Below are 23,317 nucleotides of genomic sequence, written 5' to 3' on the forward strand. Positions count from 1 at the left end.
GCACCTTGTTCTCCTAAAGTACAGGCTCACAGTACCTTGTTCTCCTAAAGTACAGGCTCACGGTACCTTGTTCTCCTAAAGTACTGGTTCACAGTACCTTGTTCTCCTAAAGTACAGGCTCACGGTACCTTGTTCTCCTAAAGTACAGGCTCACAGTACCTTGTTCTCCTAAAGTACAGGTTCACAGTACCTTGTTCTCCGCACCTTGTTCTCCTAAAGTACAGGCTCACGGTACCTTGTTCTCCTAAAGTACAGGCTCACGGCACCTTGTTCTCCTAAAGTACAGGCTCACAGCACCTTGTTCTCCTAAAGTACAGGCTCACAGTACCTTGTTCTCCTAAAGTACAGGCTCACGGCACCTTGTTCTCCTAAAGTACAGGCTCACAGTACCTTGTTCTCCTAAAGTACAGGCTCACAGTACCTTGTTCTCCTAAAGTACAGGTTCACAGTACCTTGTTCTCCTAAAGTACAGGCTCACAGTACCTTGTTCTCCTAAAGTACATGCTCACAGTACCTTGTTCTCCTAAAGTACAGGTTCACAGCACCTTGTTCTCCTAAAGTACAGGTTCACAGTACCTTGTTCTCCTAAAGTACAGGCTCACAGTACCTTGTTCTCCTAAAGTACAGGTTCACAGTACCTTGTTCTCCTAAAGTACAGGCTCACAGTACCTTGTTCTCCTAAAGTACATGTTCACAGTACCTTGTTCTCCTAAAGTACATGTTCACAGTACCTTGTTCTCCTAAAGTACAGGCTCACAGTACCTTGTTCTCCTAAAGTACATGTTCACAGTACCTTGTTCTCCTAAAGTACAGGCTCACAGTACCTTGTTCTCCTAAAGTACATGCTCACGGCACCTTGTTCTCCTAAAGTACAGGCTCACGGCACCTTGTTCTCCTAAAGTACAGGCTCACAGTACCTTGTTCTCCTAAAGTACAGGTTCACAGTACCTTGTTCTCCTAAAGTACAGGCTCACAGTACCTTGTTCTCCTAAAGTACATGCTCACAGTACCTTGTTCTCCTAAAGTACATGCTCACAGTACCTTGTTCTCCTAAAGTACATGCTCACAGTACCTTGTTCTCCTAAAGTACATGCTCACAGTACCTTGTTCTCCTAAAGTACATGCTCACAGTACCTTGTTCTCCTAAAGTACAGGTTCACAGTACCTTGTTCTCCTAAAGTACAGGTTCACAGTACCTTGTTCTCCTAAAGTACAGGTTCACAGCACCTTGTTCTCCTAAAGTACATGCTCACAGTACCTTGTTCTCCTAAAGTACAGGTTCACAGTACCTTGTTCTCCTAAAGTACAGACTCACAGTACCTTGTTCTCCTAAAGTACAGGCTCACAGTACCTTGTTCTCCTAAAGTACAGGCTCACAGTACCTTGTTCTCCTAAAGTACAGGCTCACGGTACCTTGTTCTCCTAAAGGGGACATGTGTATTAAGGTTTGTGTTGGGCGACTCTCTGGAATATAGATTAGATGATGAAATTAAACCGAGTAGAAACCTCATACAGCTCAACGTGAAAGGTACAGTAAAGAGGAGGGAGGTCGTAACGCTCATTAACCTTCTATAGTGTGGTAGTGAAAGGGTTAACCTTCTATGGTGTGGTGAAAGGGTTAATGTTTTATATACTACAGTTAACACAATATATTACTAATACTAATAGTCTTTATCAATTATTCACGCAGCTTCATGGGTCTTTGAAAGTACAGATGGTGTTGGGAAGGAGTTAACTACATGTAGCTCACCTGTGTCTGTGTCGACAGTGTTTCCGACGGTGTAACTGTGTTAATATTATACTACATTTATAGATAATCGATAAGACTAATCCATACATTAAAAGCATGTCATCCTCAGTCCTGTTACTGACAAAAAGGCATTCAATTAACTTAACAAAAGCGCTCAAGTAAAATATGAGCACTGCGGACAATAAAGTAAATCGCATGAATGTTTCCTGTAGGGCTTCACGTTTACACACTGCGCATTTATTCTATAGTTGTCATGAAAGAATATGGAGCTGATATTTACACCAGGAATTATTATTGATTCAGTCATATATATTTTGTGTGTGTGTCCAATTTAGTTATTCCCTTCCTGGTCGTTGCACTACTACGTAGACCTAGCGCTGTTGGTCTGGGTGCTTAGACCTCTACACTACCCAGCCGCGCCCTGGTTCAGTCATATTGATCACCGCTAACCTCAGTGGTAGTGGAGAGGAGACCGGCTGGCAGAGCAGCAGGTTGTCATACGAGGAGAGCTGGAAGAGAAAAGAGAAAGAAAGTGTTACGCAAACACACACACACACACACGTGTGCATATTACTGTACTTGTGAGGACCTTGCACAATCTACATTAACGTTTAAAAAGGGAATGTCACCCATTTTAAGAATGCACAGGTCTTCTTCCTGTGCCCCAGCTCACTCCACTCTCTCCTAAAGCTAGACATCAGAGAGAAGAGGGCCCTGACTTTGTGAGCTCTCACACCCAAATTATTTTGTATTTTTTTTTTTAGTCTGGTTCAGACATTCTAGCAACGCTAGAACATAAACCTCATTTGGGTGTAAGTTGTGTAACCCTGCAACGCTAGAACATAAACCTAATTTGGGTGTAACCCTGCAATGCTAGAATATAAACCCCATTTGGGTGTAACCCTGCAATGCTAGAATATAAACCCCATTTGGGTGTAACCCTGCAATGCTAGAATATAAACCCCATTTGGGTGTAACCCTGCAACGCTAGAATATAAACCCCATTTGGGTGTAACCATGCAATGCTAGAACATAAACCCCATTTGGGTGTAACCCTGTGGGCCTCTGGCACCTGTAATATTTTTTCTAACCACATTAATTATTTAACATTATGCCTCGTGGTACCAGTAGATATTTTGTCGACAACATTCTTTTAAAATAAAAAATAAGCCTGGTCCTCACAATTATAGTAATGCAAGTACACACAAAAACACACGCTAACTATGTGGACAGATTGAGGACACACACACACCCATGCTTTGATTTCATGTACCACCATGCATAACTGTTTTCTGCTGATTCAGAAAAAGCTACAGATTTACTAGTAACCACCACCTCAAATCATCTCTACCTTCGACCTAATGCAAAGATTGAGCAAAATTATTAGTGAGCTGATTGGACAGGATCTGTAAGGGATGGTTTTGATTGGGTGATGTTACCCACTTCAGTCTGCGACACAACCAGCATCTATTTCCTGTGAGGGAGGAAGTGAGGTATTTCAGTAGAGAGTACTGTCTCAGTCCACTTGAACTAAAGAGTTTGGTTACCCTGGCAACACACAGACGATGACATTGACAACATATGGAGGAACACGACCACATAATCAAGGTGGAGGAATTAGCTTGCAGGCGTTGCATTGTATCACTACTTTTGGGTCATTAAAGGGGCACTTCACTGAAAAACAGTGCCAATCTATTATGCACATACGCTTTAACTGTAAGCAGTCTTGCACAAATGTATTTAGTATAAAATAAATTGAGTTAAAAAGGAAAGAAATCCACTCTTTTACACTGTTAGAAATCATCGATTCCAAGAAGAAATATTGTGATGTACCATTTTTTGTGCCGTTACTCTCTCAGATCCTGCTGAGTCCACCTCTACTTCAGTTAGTGAAGAACTACATTTCCCAGAGTGACTTTCAGTAAAGCCCAAAACACCCAGATGTGGTGAATCAAGATAACAATATGTTGACTATTTTGTCACTTGCTAGGCTAGCTAACTAACACAACTTAACTGAACCACAGGGGTTTTGTCTATTGATCGTTTTTACGAAATGTAAAGTTAATACCGGTATTATGTTAGCTGCAGGGCATTATGGACTGTTTAGACCACTTTCACTGTTAGTTGCGGGGCTGGACTGTTTAGACCAGTGGTTCTCAACTGGTCTAGCCTCGGGACCCAACATTTTCCTTAGTCATTAAGTCGCGACCCAATTTTTTTTCTAAGAAGTCTGCTAAGAAGCATATATTATTTATTATTATTTTATTTCATTGTGTTTTTAGCCCTAGTTGCACTTTTGTTGCATCCCCAGTTATCCCATTAGTTCCCCCAAACTTAGGTATGTTATGTTAAGCTAAGAAGTCTGCTAAGAAGCTTATTATTTATTATTATTATTTTATTTCATTGTGTTTTTAGTCCTAGTTGCACTTTTGTTGCAACCCCAGTTATCCCATTAGTTCCCCCAAATTTAGGTCTGTTATGTTAACCCTTTCTCCACCGATGACGTGTTTACACGTCTTTCCTCGCCATGTGTAATCTGCCAATGACGGGTTACGGCGTCTTTGAGATCAATATTTCATATTTTCGTCATGGTATTCACATTTCACCCACAGAGTCTTTGCTGGTGTTGTAGGACTCCGCTCAACTCTGTAACGCTTCAATACTGCCACCTGGTGGCCGATCGGCGAGTTGCCTAAACCGGAAGTGGCCGGAAGTGCTTAGTCCGTCCCCTATTCTGTCCGGCCACTCGTTATCGCTCGCGGGACTCTATCCAGACACCGTGCATATCGATCCGTTGCCATAACTCAATAAACAACATGATTGGACGTGTATTAGTATTATACAAACCGGAACTGGATCACCTAGATCAACATCCCATAATAGCGATCTTTTTGCTCCACGCTCATCACCCAACGGTAAGAGGAGACTGGGGTGAGTTTCAGCGTTTTTCTTTACCATTTTCGATACAAACTGCTCTGATCTATATATCACCCATACTACATAAATCATTTAACGTCGGTCATTGAATTATAAACGACCCCCCCCCCCCCCCCCCCCTCCGGTCAACCGCAGATGATCACAGTCAACACGTCTAGGACCGTGTACAGTTGACATTTTTAATCTGGCGTTGATCGGTATCAAACTGCATTTGATGATCTAATATATGCATTTATGGCTATATCTCATGTTCTATGCAATACTGCAGAAAACGATAAAAACATATTTATACTCTAGACCGTATTATTGTATGAATGTGTGAATGAAAAAGTAAAACGTTCCTACATCCTGAACGATAGATAATTGATGTTGAATGGGCCATAGTAATGTCAATTTAGCAATACAATTTAAAAAGTTATAGCCCTGCAAAGAAGGTGAACATCTCCATAGACAAATAGAGCTGGCAGAGAGGCTACAAGGATGGATATAAGCTCCGGCAATGAATGGGTTAAGCTAAGAAGTCTGAGAGAAGCAGCATATTATTTATTATTATTTTATTTCATTGGGTTTTTAGCCCTAGTTGCACTTTTGTTGCACTTGTTTGTGTTTATTTCATGTTTTTAACAGTGCATGAAAGATTGTGTATTACTGCAATTATTTTTTAAATAAATCAGAGTGGTTAAAAAAAAATTGGGTTGCGACTTAATGACTAAGGAAAATGTTGGGTCCCGAGGCTAGACCAGTTGAGAACCACACTTCCACTGTTAGCTGCAGGGCTGGACTGTTTAGGCTACTTTCACTGGGAAATTGTAAAGTCTGCTTGTTCTATGATGGATTTCTGACTGTAGGATTGTTGAAGGCAGGTGTAACATGGTCGGTTTAGAAATAACCACTTTCTTTTGATGACCAATTTCCTCTCTGTGCGTTCAGTAGAAATCTATCCAGCTGCAAGCTAGCCTAGCTTAGCACAAATTAATGGAAGCGGATAAGAGCATTTCCCAAATAGTTGGTGTGTTCCTTTAACCACAGATAGCTAATGGTAATGTTGACAATTTTTTTTTTCACCCTGTAATGCAAATTAATCTCTGTGCACATGACTCTGTGCACATGACACTCTGTGCACATGACTCCCTATAATGCACATGATTCTCTGTAATGCACATGACTCCCTATAATGCACATGACTCTCTGTAATGCACATGACTCTCTGTAATGCACATGACTCTCTGTAATGCACACGACTCCCTGTAATGCACACGACTCTCTGTAATGCACATGACTCCCTGTAATGCACATGACTCCCTGTAATGCACATGACTCCCTGTAATGCACACGACTCCCTGTAATGCACGACATGACTCTCTGTAATGCACATGACTCCCTGTAATGCACATGACTCCCTGTAATGCACATGACTCCCTGTAATGCACATGACTCCCTGTAATGCACGACATGACTCTCTGTAATGCACATGACTCCCTGTAATGCACGACATGACTCTGTAATGCACATGACTCCCTGTAATGCACGACATGACTCTCTGTAATGCACATGACTCCCTGTAATGCACGACATGACTCTCTGTAATGCACACGACTCCCTGTAATGCACGACATGACTCTCTGTAATGCACATGACTCCCTGTAATGCACATGACTCCCTGTAATGCACATGACTCCCTGTAATGCACATGACTCCCTGTAATGCACGACATGACTCTCTGTAATGCACATGACTCCCTGTAATGCACGACATGACTCTGTAATGCACATGACTCCCTGTAATGCACGACATGACTCTCTGTAATGCACATGACTCCCTGTAATGCACGACATGACTCTCTGTAATGCACATGACTCCCTGTAATGCACGACATGACTCTCTGTAATGCACATGACTCTCTGTAATGCACATAACTCCCTGTAATGCACATAACTCCCTGTAATGCACATGACTCTCTGTAATGCACATAACTCCCTGTAATGCACATAACTCCCTGTAATGCACATGACTCTCTGTAATGCACGACATGACTCTCTGTAATGCACATGACTCCCTGTAATGCACATGACTCTCTGTAATGCACATGACTCTCTGTAATGCATGACATGACTCTCTGTAATGCACATGACTCCCTGTAATGCACGACATGACTCTCTGTAATGCACATGACTCTCTGTAATGCACATGACTCCCTGTAATGCACATGACTCTCTGTAATGCACATGACTCCCTGTAATGCACATGACTCTCTGTAATGCACATGACTCTCTGTAATGCACATGACTCTCTGTAATGCACATGACTCCCTGTAATGCACATGACTCCCTGTAATGCACATGACTCCCTGTAATGCACGACATAACTCCCTGTAATGCACATGACTCTCTGTAATGCACATAACTCCCTGTAATGCACATGACTCCCTGTAATGCACATAACTCCCTGTAATGCACATAACTCCCTGTAATGCACATGACTCTCTGTAATGCACATGACTCTCTGTAATGCACATAACTCCCTGTAATGCACATGACTCTCTGTAATGCACATGACTCCCTGTAATGCACATGACTCTCTGTAATGCACATAACTCCCTGTAATGCACATGACTCTCTGTAATGCACATGACTCTGTTTGGTGGCAGATGAATCCAAACGCTCCCTCGTTGACGAGCAGCAGACAAACACAAGGTTCAAACCTGCACTAGGATGCGCGGCCGCTGTGGCGAAGGGAACGGCACGTTGTGCAAGAAGCTGGAGATGTGTCTGCGGAGAGAAGAGGCACACAGTATATCAACTGACCAGGTAACCAGAGAGACACACAGTATATCAACTGACCAGGTAACCAGAGAGACACACAGTATATCAACTGACCAGGTAACCAGAGAGACACACAGTATATCAACTGACCAGGTAACCAGAGAGACACACAGTATATCAACTGACCAGGTAACCAGAGAGACACACAGTATATCAACTGACCAGGTAACCAGAGAGACACACAGTATATCAACTGACCAGGTAACCAGAGAGACACACAGTATATCAACTGACCAGGTAACCAGAGAGACACACAGTCTATCAACTGACCAGGTAACCAGAGAGACACACAGTCTATCAACTGACCAGGTAACCAGAGAGACACACAGTATATCAACTGACCAATAAACCCAGGAGTGATGTATTAGACTACAGCAAAGGGTTCCACACAGTACCACAGTAAACCCAGGAGTGATGTATTAGACTACAGTAAAGGGCTCAGTACCACAGTAAACCCAGGAGTGATGTATTAGACTACACTAAAGGGCTCAGTACCACAGTAAACCCAGGAGTGATGTATTAGACTACAGTAAAGGGCTCAGTACCACAGTAAACCCAGGAGTGATGTATTAGACTACAGTAAAGGGCTCAGTACCACAGTAAACCCAGGAGTGGTGTAATAGACTACAGCAAAGGGTTCCACACAGTACCACAGTAAACCCAGGAGTGATGTGTGGAAGCACTCACTTCTCCAGCGGCAGGACGTGAGGTCCAGAGATGGAGTAGCGGTAGATGAAGGTGAGGAACTTCTGGAAGACGGTGAAGAAGGGCCAGTGGGAGAGGACACACACGCTCTTCTTCACCTGCAGCGTGCGGTTGGTGATGGGCCGGCGGTCCACCACGCTCAGGAGGCCCAGGCGCACGGCTTGACGCTCAGTCAGGGCCTCGCGAGGGAACGCCTCGTAGAACTGGATGGCTGCTCCATACACCTAGAGGGGGGGGGGGGGGGGGGGGAGAGAGAGAGAGATAGACACAGAGAGAGATGCAGAGAGAGAAAGTGAGGGAGGCAGAGAGAGAGAGAGAGAGAGAGAAGAGAGGGGGGGGAGAAAGAGGGAGGTAGAGAGATAGAAAGAAGAGGGAGGCAGAGAGAGGGGGGGGGAGAAAGAGGGGGAGGTAGAGAGATAGAAAGAAAGAGAGAGAGAGAGGGGGGGAGAGAAAGAAAGAAAGAGAGGGAGGGAGGCAGAGAGAGAGAGAGAGAGAGAGAGAGGGAGAGAGAGAGAGTTTTGTAGTTTGTAAATTTCCAAATTGTGCCAACAACATGTTGCCCAGTCACACAGCGTTCATAGACAATTGATGGATGTGAAGTTGTGGTGCTACATGGATCCAAACACTCCAGACATGCTGGCTGTATCAGGCTGCCGTTCCAGTGGAGAGAGAGTGGAGGTAATGTAATTATTAGGGGCGGGGGGGGAATCGATACGTAGTAGTATCGCGATACTTTGCGTGGCGATACTGTATCGATACAGGGACGCCAAGTATCGATATTTAATTATTTATAATAAAAAAAGAAAAACTATTGTATATATATTTTTTTGTATAAGGAAGTTGCATTGTTCATTTCAATACCTGTAATAGTACAGTAGTCCACACACATGTGCATTCAGTTAAGTTGGAATATGACTGTAATACAAACAGTTCAGTTTGTCAGGTACATGCAACACAGATTACAGTGTTTACATCTGTCTGCTTGAGAAAATACCATGTTCTACAACACAAATGATTGAAGTGAGATGAACAGACTGAACTTTATTTTATTCGATAAAATATGTTGACAAAGTTTTACTTTGCAGTTGAAAAAAGGTAATAAATCGCAATATATCGCAATATTAATATCGCAATACTCAGCATATCGCAATATATTTAGTATCGCAATACTATCGTATCGTGAGGCCACTGGTGATTCCCACCCCTAGTAATTATTACTAATGGTAACTGGGACTTCTTTTGATTAATGTGTATATGTGTGTGTGTGCCTGTGTGTGTGTGTGTGTGTGTGTGTGTGTGTGTGTGTGTGTGTGTGCGCCTGTGTGTGTGTATCTGTGTGTGTATGTACGTGTGTGTGTGTCTGTGTGTATGTCAATGTATGTGTGTGTGTGTGTGTGCGTGTGTGTGTGTGTGTGTGTGTGTGTATGTATGCGTGTGTGTATGTATGCGTGTGTGTGTGTATATGTATGTGTGTGTGTGTGTGTTTGTATGTGTGTATGTATGCGTGTGTGTATGTATGCGTGTGTGTGTGTATATGTATGTGTGTGTGTGTGTGTGTGTGTGTGTGTGTGTGTGTGTGTGTGTGTGTGTGTGTGTGTGTGTGTGTGTGTGTGTGTGTGTGTGTGTGTGTGTGCGCGCGTGTCCAGGCCGGCCCACCTTGTCCCCCGAGGCGCTGGTGAGGACGAAGGTGGAGAAGACGGGCAGCTGGTACTTGGTGTTGAGCGGCCAGCTCTCCACCGTGACGCCCATCGGCAGACAGAACATGGGCACCGAGTCTGGCAGCGGGAAGGACTCCAGGTCCTCCTCCGGGTAGCGGCTGATCAGACCTGCACACACACACACACACACACACACACACACACACACACACACACACACACACACACACAGGCGCACACACACACACAGGCACACACACACACACATAAGTCGGGCTTATTGTCGGTCATGGACTCGGGCTGGGCACAGGCTTCATTTCAAGGCCCGTGCAGACCACTAATGCGTATATCCGCTGCCACTCTCAACCCTCAGAAGCTATGACATTTCTTTGTAATATAAGCTCCGCCCACAGCATATGAGCAAACTTTGAAGACATGCTATATAAAAACTGTATGGAATGTCAAACATCCAAAAGAAAATCTAAATTGGACAAAAGTCAAAATGGCCAATTAATTTATACATTTTGTCATTCAAAGCAAATCCTTGAGGCGCACTATTAAGACGTCACATAAAGCATGATACAACAGCAGTGTGTGTGTGTATATATGTATGCATGTGTGTGTATGTTAGTGATGTTAAGATTCACCGATTTCGCATCGGTGCACCGGCATAAAGTTTCACGATGCGAGTGCACCGGTGGAATAAGTGCGCATGGGCTAGAATTCCGGTTGAACTTGCGATGCATCTGTTGTTAGCGTCTTTGCATCGGTCAAAACCGATTCATTCATATAATTTCCTCTCATCCACTTCTGTCAGCAGTGCACTGCACACAGCAGATACTATCTTTTCTTCGCTACTACAGAAGGCGAGAGCCGCGTCACAGTTATCAACAAACAGTGGAAGTCGAGGAGGAGACATGAATTGAATTGATCAACCGGCTAACGTTAGCCGTTCAGCTAACGCTAAACTACAGTATCTAACTAACGTGTTTCTGCAACACCAGTTCCATTAGTGAGGAACAAATAAATGAAAATAAAATCTCTCTCTCTCTCTCTCTCTCTGCGTTCAATGATTTAAAGTGGCCAAACGTTACAATATAAATACTAACTGGATAGTTGATGATAAACATTTAATTTCATTATCTGAAATATTATAAAATCATTAAGTCTGCTATAAGCCATTATCCCTTTGTGTGTGATTATTATTGTCTCACAGTAGTGTGTATATATACATTGTGTGTGTGTGTGTTTTTAGCTAAAATGGATAGAAAACACAGTACTGTGCAAAAGTCTTAGGCACCCAAGAGTTTTTATATAAATTGTCTTACAGTAGATTATTTTATTTTTTATAATAATATAAGCTGCATATAAGTAATACAACAAAATCGTGTCATACCATAAAATTGTATCATTATTTTGCATTGTGTTGAATCGCATCGTATCGCCCCGAATCGCATTATGTTGAATCAAATCGTATCGAATCGTATCTCAACAGGGGTGAATCATATCGCATCGCCCGGTGCTTCAAATGTATCGTTAATGTATCGTAGGCACCGTATCGAGATGCGCATCGTATCAGCCTCAGTGATGCACATCCCTAGTGTGTGTATGTATGTATGTATGTATGTATGTATGTATGTATGTATGTATGTATGTATGTATGTATGTATGTATGTATGTATGTATGTATGTATGTATGTATGTATGTATGTAGTATGTATGTATGCATGTATGTATGTATGTATGTATGCAGGGACCGAAACTAAAGCCCGCCGCCCGCCAGGGGCGGTCAGTTTTTACCTTTGGCGCTTGACACTTAGAGGGCTGCCCGCCGTGTGGCGTGTAGACGTGTAGTTCATAACGATACTCTTATTTTGATTGTGCGAGTACAGATTATAGCCGCTCTCGTATTTTTTTTCTCCGCCGCGAGATCGTTAAAAAACTACAAGTCCCACATTGCACTCAAGTCAACGGTCCAATCACAGTAGAGTGACGTGACTGGTTTCATGAGAAAGAAAGCAAATGACCAATCGGAAGCTCTCATTTGGCTTGTTTACTTCCTGAAACGCCACCATTGCGATATGCGGGCTGAGCTACAGTTACTGTTTAAACAATGACCCAGTCAACTATTCACTTTTAGTTTAATACATGACGAGGCGTTGTCTAACGGTATCTAGCTGGCTAGCTACTGATAGCTGCTGATATCAACAAATGCTCCAGCAATAGTCGACTCGAGTGCATAATACCTCCGTTCCCTCGTGTTAGATCTTATCTGTCCCAGTAAACTAAATTGTCTTAACGTTATCTACCGGGCTAGCAGTAGCTACAGATAGCTCCTGATATCAATGTCTTATAACATTGATTGAATGCGTATTCTAGCTGAGGGCATGTTGAATGTGATTTGACAAAAGAACTGTAACGTTAAAAATAGGGTCCAGCTGCATCGCCGGAGAATCCTTGCATGCTGAATGTAGGGTCTAGCTGAATATAGGGACTAGCTGCAGGGCCGGAGAATCCTTGCTGGAGCTGGAGGCTACTCAAGTATACACACAGACAGTGGAGCTGTTTGCAGATAGCAAGCATTTTGACTTATTGCGTGGTGGCGATGTCTCGCAGATAATACAACTACAAGTATGATTATATAATATATATTTTATTTCAATTTTTTTTTTATATAAAATATATATATATATTTTTTTAATCAAAAAGATTTTGGCAGGTAAGAAATATGCTTGGCGGGTAGACTCTTCCCATCTACCCGCCACTGGCCGGTGAGTCAAAAAGTTAATTTCGCTCCCTGTATGTATGTATGTATGTATGTATGTATGTATGTATGTATGTATGTATGTATGTATGTATGTATGTATGTATGTATGTATGTATGTATGTATGTATGTGTGTTTGTGTGTGATCTATACTCACCAGCCTCACACACCAAGGCATTGGCTTTGGCCACAGCTCTCTTGTAACACAGGTATAAAGCTGGACCCCACTGTCAACACAAACACAGTTACACTGTCAACACAAACACAGTTACACTGTCAACACACTGTCAACACAAACACAGTTACACTGTCAACACAAACACAGTTACACTGTCAACACAATGTCAACACAAACACAGTTACACTGTCAACACAAACACAGTTACACTGTCAACACACTGTCAACACAAACACAGTTACACTGTCAACACAAACACAGTTACACTGTCAGAAACACTGTCAACACAAACAGTCACACTGTCAGAAACACTGTCAACACAAACACAGTTACACTGTCAGAAACACTGTCAACACAAACACAGTCACACTGTCAGAAACACTGTCAACACAAACAGTTACACTGTCAACACAAACAGTCACACTGTCAGAAACACTGTCAACACAAACACAGTTTCACTGTCAACACAAACACAGTTACACTGTCAACACAAACAGTCACACTGTCAGAAACACCGTCAACACAAAATACAGTTACACTGTCAACACTAAACACAGTCACACCGTCAGAAACACTGTCAACACTAAACACAGTCACACCGTCAGAAACACTGCCAACACAAACAGTCACACCGTCAGAAACACTGCCAACACAAACAGTCACACCGTCAGAAACACTGTCAACCCAAACACAGTTACACCATCAGAAGCAATTTAACAATTCAATTTGTTTTACAAACTGGGCAGTACATTAGGTACATAAGTGAGTATCTATGTCATATTCCCCTCTGCGAGAGGAGACAGAGACACAGAGAGAGAGAGAGAGAGAGAGAGAGAGAGAGAGAGAGAAGAGAGGGAGAAAAGAGAGATGAGGAGAGAGAGAGAAAAGAGAGTTAGAGAGAGAGAGGGGAGGGAGAGAGAGAGAGAGAGGGTGAGAGAGACTTTGACTTTTGATAGAGGAAGAAGAGAGGAGAGGGAGGAGAGAGAGAGAATTAGCAAAGACATGTAAGAATACATTAACATAAGGCGGTCAGGTGGCGTAGCGGAGATTGCGCTCGTCACCAATGCAAGAGGCTGCGGTCTCGACTCCCGGAGTCAGCATTGCCTTGGCTTGGGCTGATCGCTATACTAACTCGTTTGGCTGGGTTAGGGGGAGGGAAGCTGTGGGGGGGAAACTGGCGTTGTGGACAGCGACGCCTACAGGTCAGGTCTGGGCGCTTGCTCAGCGGAGGCAGGACTTGAGGAAGGCAGCGTGACCTCCCACTAGGGTTGGGCACCGAAAACCGGTTCTAATAGGAACCGGTTCCTCACTTCCGGTTCTGTAACCGGAAGTAACATATTTGCATTTAGATTCTTAATTTCGATTCCTTAAAAAAATATATAAAAATGTACTTTGTTAATTAATACCCTAGTTACAGTACAGCAACCAAATTAAACTGTATCAAGTCAACTGACAATGTGAATAGTATGAAAAAAATGTAAGATAATAAAAAATTTGAATAAAAGCTCCTGCGAAATAAGCTGTGACCTGTTTTGACCTGCACCTCAAAGAATCGGAATCGAGAATCGTTTAGAACAGGAATCGAAATGGAGAATCAGAATCGGAACCGGAATTGTTCAAATCCAAACGATGCCCAACCCTACCTCCCACGCCAATGAGAGCCCTCGCTGCCAAGTGAGAAGAGAGCCACTGGCTGTCGCCGCACGTGTCGGAGGAAGCGTGCGGATACTTCAAGGTTCCCTTGTACCGACCAGTAGGGGAACATGCGCACACCAACCAGGTAGGGGAGGGGGGGAAATAGGCACAACAACTAAATTGGGACGGGGAGAAAACTGAGAAAAATCTGAGAAAGAGAGATACAAAAAAATATAAAAAAATTCATTAACACTTTGAGTGCCAGCGACGCGATTTCTCGTTAGTTCATGCCGCCCGTTGAGTGCCCGCCAACGACATATATCGTTTTAGTCCTTCCTATGCGGGTCTGTATATGGGCAAGTGGGAATAAGATTGTGTTTCATCCACGTAATCCATACAGAGACAAATTAATCTGGTGGGCTCGCTACATAGATGATGTGATTTTATGGTGGGATGGAACAGAGGAGGAGTTGGTGTTATTTCATAGGTATCTGAACAGCATAAATAGCAATGTGGAACAATGTGGTCTTTGGAATACGATAGAAATAAAATTTACTTCCTAGATCTTACAATCAGTAAAGATACTAGGGGCTATTTACACACTACTATCTATCGCAAAGACACACACAAAAACACCATACTCCATGCTAATAGCTTCCATCCAGATAAGTCTGATAGAGAACATACCGTTTGGACAATTCCAAAGGCTCCGTAGAATATGTGACAATGACAGGGATTTCGAAACTCAGAGCAGAGAGATGTATACCCGCTTTAGGGAGCGTAACTACTCCCCTAAGATTCAGCTCTCTCCAAGGCCAGCACCCTAGAACGCCAATCATTTTTAACCAGGAAGCCCACCACTAGCCCTAAGAATGACCAGGTGTATTTCTGCACTAGATACAGTACAGAGGCTCCCGCTATACGGAACATTATCAAACGGAACTGGGACATCATCAAATGTGATGAAACGCTGAAAGAAGTATTTCCAGAGCCCCCTGTGTGTTCCTTTAGGAGAGCTCCTACTCTAGGGGACAGATTAGTACACAGCCACTTACCAGCTGAGGAAAGAACCACATGGCTACCTAAAGTCCCCAATGGAACGTTTCAGTGTGGCCACTGTAAACAGTGTGACATTGTAGTGAAATGTAAGGGCTTTACCCATCCCAGAACACAGCAGCACAACGAGACATTTTATAAACTGTAAAACTACCCATGTTATTTATATATTGTGTTGTTCTCGATGTGATGCTTTCTATGTTGGCCACACCAAACGGCGTTTACAGGACCGCCTCAGTGAGCATAAATATGCAGCTAAGGTTCTAAACTGTGATTATGCTATAGTTAAACATTTTATGGATAAACATGCTGACAGTTCTATTTATTTTACAGCTCTAGGAATCGACCATGCCCCCCTCAATCCTCGAAGAGGGGATAGGGAGAGAACACTAAACCAACTAGAGCAGGGGTCTCAAACTCAATTTACCTGGGGGCCGCTGGAGGTAGAGTCTGGGTGAGGCTGGGCTGCATCAAATATTCCACAAAAAAAGGGTTTCAAGTATTCAAAAAAAAAAGTACAACTGATCCAATCTTCTCAATCTTTAGCAATAACATTTCAGAACATGAACAGTTCTTCAGAACATGAATGGTTCTTCAGAACATAGGCTTCTCAGTGGTGTCAGTGGACTGAGGACTCATCCACAGCTATGGAAATGCACTGTGCATTTTTTTTTATTCTATCACAAAGCTGTTTAATCAAATCACCAGCCAGTATTTCAGTTATTCTGGTTGCTGTGCGATCTGAGGGGGATTTGCTTTTGTTTGCCTTTAAACATGGTCTCCATCACTCAGTCATACATTATTTTCAAATTGCCACCCTTCACAAGAGCTACCGTTTCTTGGCATATCATATTGGTTTGGTGCTGGGACTCAGGATGAACGCATATTTTTCAGTCCATTCACCTTTGAATTGCAGTCGACTTTTCTTTTACTGACCATCTTTGAAAATGCCATATTTTTCTGCTGGCTGCCTGCTGGCGAAACTAGGCTAGTAGCTACATTAATCTCACAGAGATAAAACTGGGAGCGAGTTTACTGTAGATGCGCTGTCAACTGACTCGGACTGAAAGAGAGAGACGACTTGCATTCCGTGAAGACCCGCCCTACTCCCCTACTCTGCATCTGATTCGCAGACTGTGGGTGAGGGGGGAAAACGCTGACGGGATGCTGAATGTGATTGGACCAGACCCGTACACAGACACAGACACAGACAGTGGCAGTGCAGCCGAACATGCAGAGCACTGCTCGCAGTCAGAGGAGATAGCGAGGATGCATTTGCCTTCCACTTTACTTGATATCACTCCAGAATCACGTTTCAACCAAGTCACTAACATAACGTTGCTGTCATGAGCCTGCGCTATGGTAGCCTACAAGTGATAAAATAAATAAAACTTCCAACTCTCGCGCAACGACTCGGCAAACAGTTGCGCGCGGGCCGCATTAACACTAAACTTTGATGTCAAGTAGGGGGCCGCAAAATATCATCCCTCGGGCCGCAATTGGCCCGCGGGCCGCGAGTTTGAGACCCCTGAACTAGAGAGTCGCTGGATATATAGACTTAAAGCCATGTAATATCCAGGGATAAATGATACTATAGATATGGTGTCCTTTTTGTAAATATGGGAATAATTTGTGTTGGTGTTTTGCCTTTCTAGTTTAAAATTGTATATATGATGATTTATGCTTGTTATGGTCTCTAGATGTTTGAGGACCTCTAGAGGCACATACTATTGTAACAGCTAGACCTCAGGCTGACTAGGTACACACACCTGAGCTCAATAGAGCAATCAGCACAGCATCCACCTTGTATATAGCTCCGTTTACTCATTTGTATGTCTGTATGCCCTGAAGAAGGCCGATAGAGAGGCCGAAACATGGTGTTTTTTTAATGGTTCTAATATGAACTAAGCTATTTATTAAAGCTTTTTTATATACAAGAAGAGTGCCTGGAACTTCCTTATTTGTATTCAACTGACTTCCCTCATCCAAGAGCACCTTCAAAAAGACACAGGATTCACACCAAAGACGCTGCAGCCCTCCTTCTTGTTCTAGACATATATCGTTTGTTTGCCGTAATTTTTTTTATTGGCGATTTGAATTCATATTTCATCAATCAAGCCTCGGGTTAGTGCTGCAGAGTCTCTCTGAGCTCAATTGGGAAGATACCGCCCCCTATCGTCTCTCCCTGTGTAACTGCACCCCATTACATTACACTGCTGAAGGGGGGGTGGTCAGTTTCCTCATTTTATTTTTCCCTCAAGGCATCTGAAGGATCAATTGTGCTCACCGGCCTGGAAAACGCGTGGATTATGTATTTACAGGACTCAACACTGTAATCAATAAGCGTGATCGATATTTGGAATGGCGATCTGGAATTGGAATAATCTTTTTGGATAACATCTGATCTCAGGTAAGGAATCTATTTCTTTTCACGGAGATATAAGCTTTTTCCCTATGCGTGTGTGTGTGTGTGGCTGTGATCGCTGATGAGGAAATGAGAGAATATATTTTCAGCCCGCCTCTATAGCGTGCATAAGTACACATATACTATCGATAATCTAGCGTTTATTTTGAAAACGATTCATAAATAGGCAGAAAAATTACAACGTTTTTGTGTATTCTAGAATATTCCAATAAATGCCTTTTATCACAGAATCTTTATATTTTCCTTGAAAACAAGGGCTTTTCAAAATGCTAAAAAACGAAAATTAACCGATAAAAAAAAAATCCGTTTCGACAATGTTGACTGCAAACAAGTCATTGATAAACGACAGGCAGATTAGACACATAGCCATAATTTAAGAGAGAAAATATGCGTTCACAACGCTATCATTGAAGTGGGTGGTGGCACTGAAAGTGTTAACATCCGTCACAGCTGTAAGCCTTAAACCTGCATTAGGCTATGTGTCCACAGCGGACGTTTTATGAGTTGTCAGCTCCTTTCTGTCATTCATTTCTATGCTGGAGAAGCGTCAGGCGCGCTCCTCTTCCCAGAGCCGCGCCTCGCGTTTTATGAGCTCTTGACGGCAGCGTTTTTGGCGGAGCGCTCCCAGCTCATAAAGTTGAAACTAGTTAAACTTTTGGAAAAGCTCAGAGCTTTTTTTCTTCTTTTTTCAAAGCGGTCCGCCTCGAAAAAAAAGGCTATTAGTGGACACATAGCCTTATGCGAGTTTTTCATGAAAAAATATGAAAAACACATAAAAAGTGTACCGTCTCATTTCTAGAGTATATAATGTGAACCACGCAAATAGAAAACAGCTCAAAGTTGTATCTCGTATCCGCCATGTTTAAGTGCGGTGCAGTTCCTTCTAACAGCCACAGGGTGCCAACCAAAAATAAACCCGAAAGATGAAAGCGTGGGGGGTGGGGGGTTAAGACTCACTATGCCGGTGTTGAGGTTCTTCTCCACGCGGCTGAAGGTGTGTGGCGCCACCTCCCCCTTGCTGGGCAGCAGCAGCGAGATGTCGGTGACGCCCAGCGTGTGGAGCGCCTGGGAGTCCAGGGCGCGCCGGTAGGTGAGGAAGACCCGGTGGGCGGTCGGCCCTCCTCCGGAGCTCAGGCTGGCCGAGCGGCTGTAGGGCGTGGTCTCGATCACGTACCAGCCCTGCTTCAGCAGCTCCTTGCCCTCATACAGCACCCTGCAGGAGGACAGGAGACGCTCCAGTTTAGTGATCGGCCCTTCATCCACCCCATCTCTCCTCCATCTCTTCTCTCTCCCTCGCTCTTTCTCCTCTCTTCTCTCTCCATCTCCCCTCTCCCTCACTCTCTTCTCCCTCTCTCCATCTCCCTCTCTTTCTCCTCTCTCCACCTCTCTCCTTCTCCCCTCTCTCTTCCCCCTCTCTTTCTCCTCTTTCTACCTCTCTCATCTCCCTCTCATCCACCCCGCTTCCTCCCACAGCATTATAAAGACATGCTAGGTCACTGCCCTTACCCCCGGCACTTACTGGCATTACAACAGGAGTTGTTCCTCGGGCTCCACACTGTGTGGCTGCCCACTGCTCCTAACTAGTTAGGATGAGTCAAACGCACTGTGTGGCTGCTGCCCACTGCTCCTAACTAGTTAGGATGAGTCAAACGCACTGTGTGGCTGCCCACTGCTCCTAACTAGTTAGGATGAGTCAAACGCACCGTGTGGCTGCCCACTGCTCCTAACTAGTTAGGATGAGTCAAACGCACTGTGTGGCTGCTGCCCACTGCTCCTAACTAGTTAGGATGAGTCAAACGCACTGTGTGGCTGCCCACTGCTCCTAACTAGTTAGGATGAGTCAAACGCACTGTGTGGCTGCCCACTGCTCCTAACTAGTTCATCACATGTCCTCCTCACAACATGTTAGTTACATGTCTGATCATCACATGTCCTCCTCACAACATGTTAGTTACATGTCTGATCATCACATGTCCTCCTCACAACATGTTAGTTACATGTCTGATCATCACATGTCCTCCTCACAACATGTTAGTTACATGTCTGATCATCACATGTCCTCCTCACAACATGTTAGTTACATGTCTGATCATCACATGTCCTCCTCACAACATGTTAGTTGCATGTCTGATCATCACATGTCCTCCTCACAACATGTTAGTTACATGTCTGATCATCACATGTCCTCCTCACAACATGTTAGTTACATGTCTGATCATCACATGTCCTCCTCACAACATGTTAGTTACATGTCTGATCATCACATGTCCTCCTCACAACATGTTAGTTACATGTCTGATCATCACATGTCCTCCTCACAACATGTTAGTTACATGTCTGATCATCACATGTCCTCCTCACAACATGTTAGTTACATGTCTGATCATCACATGTCCTCCTCACAACAGAACACGTTAGTTACATGTCTGATCATCACATGTCCTCCTCACAACATGTTAGTTACATGTCTGATCATCACATCCTCCTCACAACATGTTAGTTACATGTCTGATCATCACATGTCCTCCTCACATGTTAGTTACATCTTACATGTCTGATCATCACATGTCCTCCTCACAACATGTTAGTTACATGTCTGATCATCACATGTTCTCCTCACAACATGTTAGTTACATGTCTGATCATCACATGTCCTCCTCACAACATGTTAGTTACATGTCTGATCATCACATGTCCTTCTCACAACATGTTAGTTACATGTCTGATCATCACATGTCCTCCTCACAACATGTTAGTTACATGTCTGATCATCACATGTCCTCCTCACAACATGTTAGTTACATGTCCTCCTCACAACAGAACGATAGGATTACGGTTGAAAATATAAAAAGTGCTGCTTTAAATTAAACAATGGGAAATAACAACCAATATCAACGATACATTCTGTAAAACTCAATTGCAGCCATACGTTTATTTTTTTTGTCATGTCATCAAGGGACACAACATGTCATAATAAGCCTGTTATGAAAGTGTCTACTCTAATACACACAATGCAGTCCTTCAATGTACACGTTCATTGTATTTGGAAAGTGTTTATGATCTCATGCAAGTTACAGCAGAGGACTCAAGTCCATGACTGCATTATGCAAGTATTTGGGTTCCATTCCAATCCTCAGGGGGAGCGCCCATGCTGAAGGTCTCTGCACTCACACTCCTAAGCCAGTTAGGATACAAGCCTCTACCAAAGTGAAGATATTAATCAAGCTTTAATTAAACTTCATTATGCATCCAACTATAAAGGAAGGAATCTCTGTACGATTGCGTGTCTGTCTTTCTGTCTGTCCTCTGCATCTCGAGAACCGCTCATCTGATCGGAGTCTCACAAGTCTATCCCATGTGGACCCATGGGAGCACAGTGTGGAATTTGGTGCCATTTGGCCAGATGGTGGCGCTATAACAACAAATTTCATGTTTTGGCTGGTAACCTTTGAACCGTAATTCTCAAAAACAAAATATTTGTTTTCCTGGATTCTGTGGATCCAGACGATCTAGCCATGCAAGCCACAGCAGTTTGCATCTAGATAGATGTTCCAACATTTTGACTTTTGTCCAATTTAGATTTTTTGGATGTTTGACATCCCATACAGTTTTTCTATAGCAGGTCCTCAAAGTTTTCTCATATGCTGAAGATATGTCATATCTTCTGAACACTTGGTGCTATTGCAACCACATCTGGTGGACATATGAGAGATATGATGTCTGATTATCTTTATTACCTCCGCCTAGGAGGTCATCTAATCGGTCTAGTTTGTAAGTATGCGAGTCCTGTGAATTATATATCTCAAAAGGCTATGGTCAGATTGCCATGACATTTTCTGTGCACATTCATGACCCCAATAGGACGAAAGCCCTTGATTCTGGTGTTGACCTTTCCTCAAGCACCACCATCAAGTCAAGACTTTCAAATGAGTGCATCTCCTGATCCATGTATTGTACAGTCACACAATCTGCTATGAGCGTCCATAACCCCCAGTGGAATACACCTATTGCTGTTGGTGAAAAGTAATGGCTGGATTGCCATATAATTCTCTGCACATTCATTCACCCGTTTTGAAAGACAGCAAACTGCTTCCAAACAGAATGTTTCTGAGTGACTCAGTTCCAACCTGCTACAGGTTGTTGGTTGACTTGATTGACAGGAGATTAATGTTTTCAACTCTGCAACAGAGAGGAGAATCTCAAGCTTTAAGGACTGTTGGAATTCATTCCATGAGCTAGAGGGGAGGAAAAAAGCTGATTTATCCTGTTCCAAGTCAAACTTAGTGGACCTCAAGGACCAGCCAGGATAGCTTTCTACTGATTGCACTGAGAGGTAATTAGTATGTATCTTATTGTCTTGACTCTGGGGACCATACCAGTCACTAGAATGGGTTCCATAGGTTGCAAAATTCCATTCCAATAATGATGGAGGTAGCTTACGAATAAGGGCCTTAAAAATGAACAAATACCAGTGTTTGTTGCGCCTCTCCATCAGCGAGGACCAACCAACCTTCTCATGAAGGACACAGTGATATTGAGTATCTATCATTAGTGATGAATCTGAGGGCAGAGTGATAGACAAGAGTCCAAGGATTTAAGGGTTGAGGCTGCAGCATGGCTATACATTATTATTAATAAATAATATGAAGATAATGTAGATCAAGGACCCCCGAGACGGCCAGATCTAAGGGCCCTCAGTTTCCACTGAAGCGTCTGTGCCCCCGACACGCGGACTGTTTTGCAAAACACTTTAAAACTCAATACTTTAGTCTCAGTTTAAATCTATAATAACCAAACATTTCACATCAGTCTGTAGTTGTTTTAGTTATTTAATTGATTGACTGTGTGTCTATATTGTTTTTGTACTGTATTTATTATGTGCTATTCTCGATGTCACTGTGAATGAGAGCTTGCTCTCAATTATCGTTCGAGATTAAAGGGTTGAATGAATGAAAATAGCGCTGTCCTCGAGTAAAACTCTGAATCACATAGTAGACCTTTTAATGGACAAACGTGTAAACTTAACATTGGTCGCGTTATCTAGTGCTAATTAAAGACCAGAAGATATTTCTGAACACTGTAGTTCCAGATATGTGCTCAGACCATTTTCCAGGATACAATTCATCCAGTATTAACACTTTGACTGCCATGAAACGTCTTTTCACGTCATTGCTGGCCATGCTCAAGTTGCCGGGGGACGCTGTACAGCGTCCTTATATCAATATTTCAAAAATCCGTGATCGGATTCATATGTCCCCTCCGCTGGCCTGAGATCCACCAGCAGGACCCACTGAGCTCTCTGGCGGTTCAGGAGCGCCATCTGGTGGCCGATCGGCGCAATCGCCAAACAGGATGTTGAATAGAGGTTGTCATGACGACCGTAGTA

At 43.3% G+C, this 23,317-nt stretch overlaps 1 protein-coding gene across 1 annotated transcript in view; it reads right to left on the reverse strand.

Annotated features, from left to right (window-relative positions):
* Nucleotides 1–23,317, reverse strand: part of dennd4b (DENN/MADD domain containing 4B) — a gene marked incomplete at its 5' end in the record, with an annotated part of 93,422 nt that overhangs the window by 68,934 nt on the left and 1,171 nt on the right. The window contains 6 exons of the mRNA XM_084336825.1: nt 2,201–2,259; nt 7,389–7,455; nt 8,197–8,438; nt 9,871–10,040; nt 12,795–12,864; nt 18,889–19,144. Coding sequence (XP_084192951.1) covers nt 2,201–2,259; nt 7,389–7,455; nt 8,197–8,438; nt 9,871–10,040; nt 12,795–12,864; nt 18,889–19,144 — 864 coding nt within the window. The remainder of the gene's footprint in view (nt 1–2,200; nt 2,260–7,388; nt 7,456–8,196; nt 8,439–9,870; nt 10,041–12,794; nt 12,865–18,888; nt 19,145–23,317) is intronic.

This window comes from Notolepis coatsorum (genome assembly GCF_963971535.1).
Source record: "Notolepis coatsorum genome assembly, chromosome: 19".
NCBI classification, from domain to species: Eukaryota; Metazoa; Chordata; class Actinopteri; order Aulopiformes; family Paralepididae; genus Notolepis; species Notolepis coatsorum.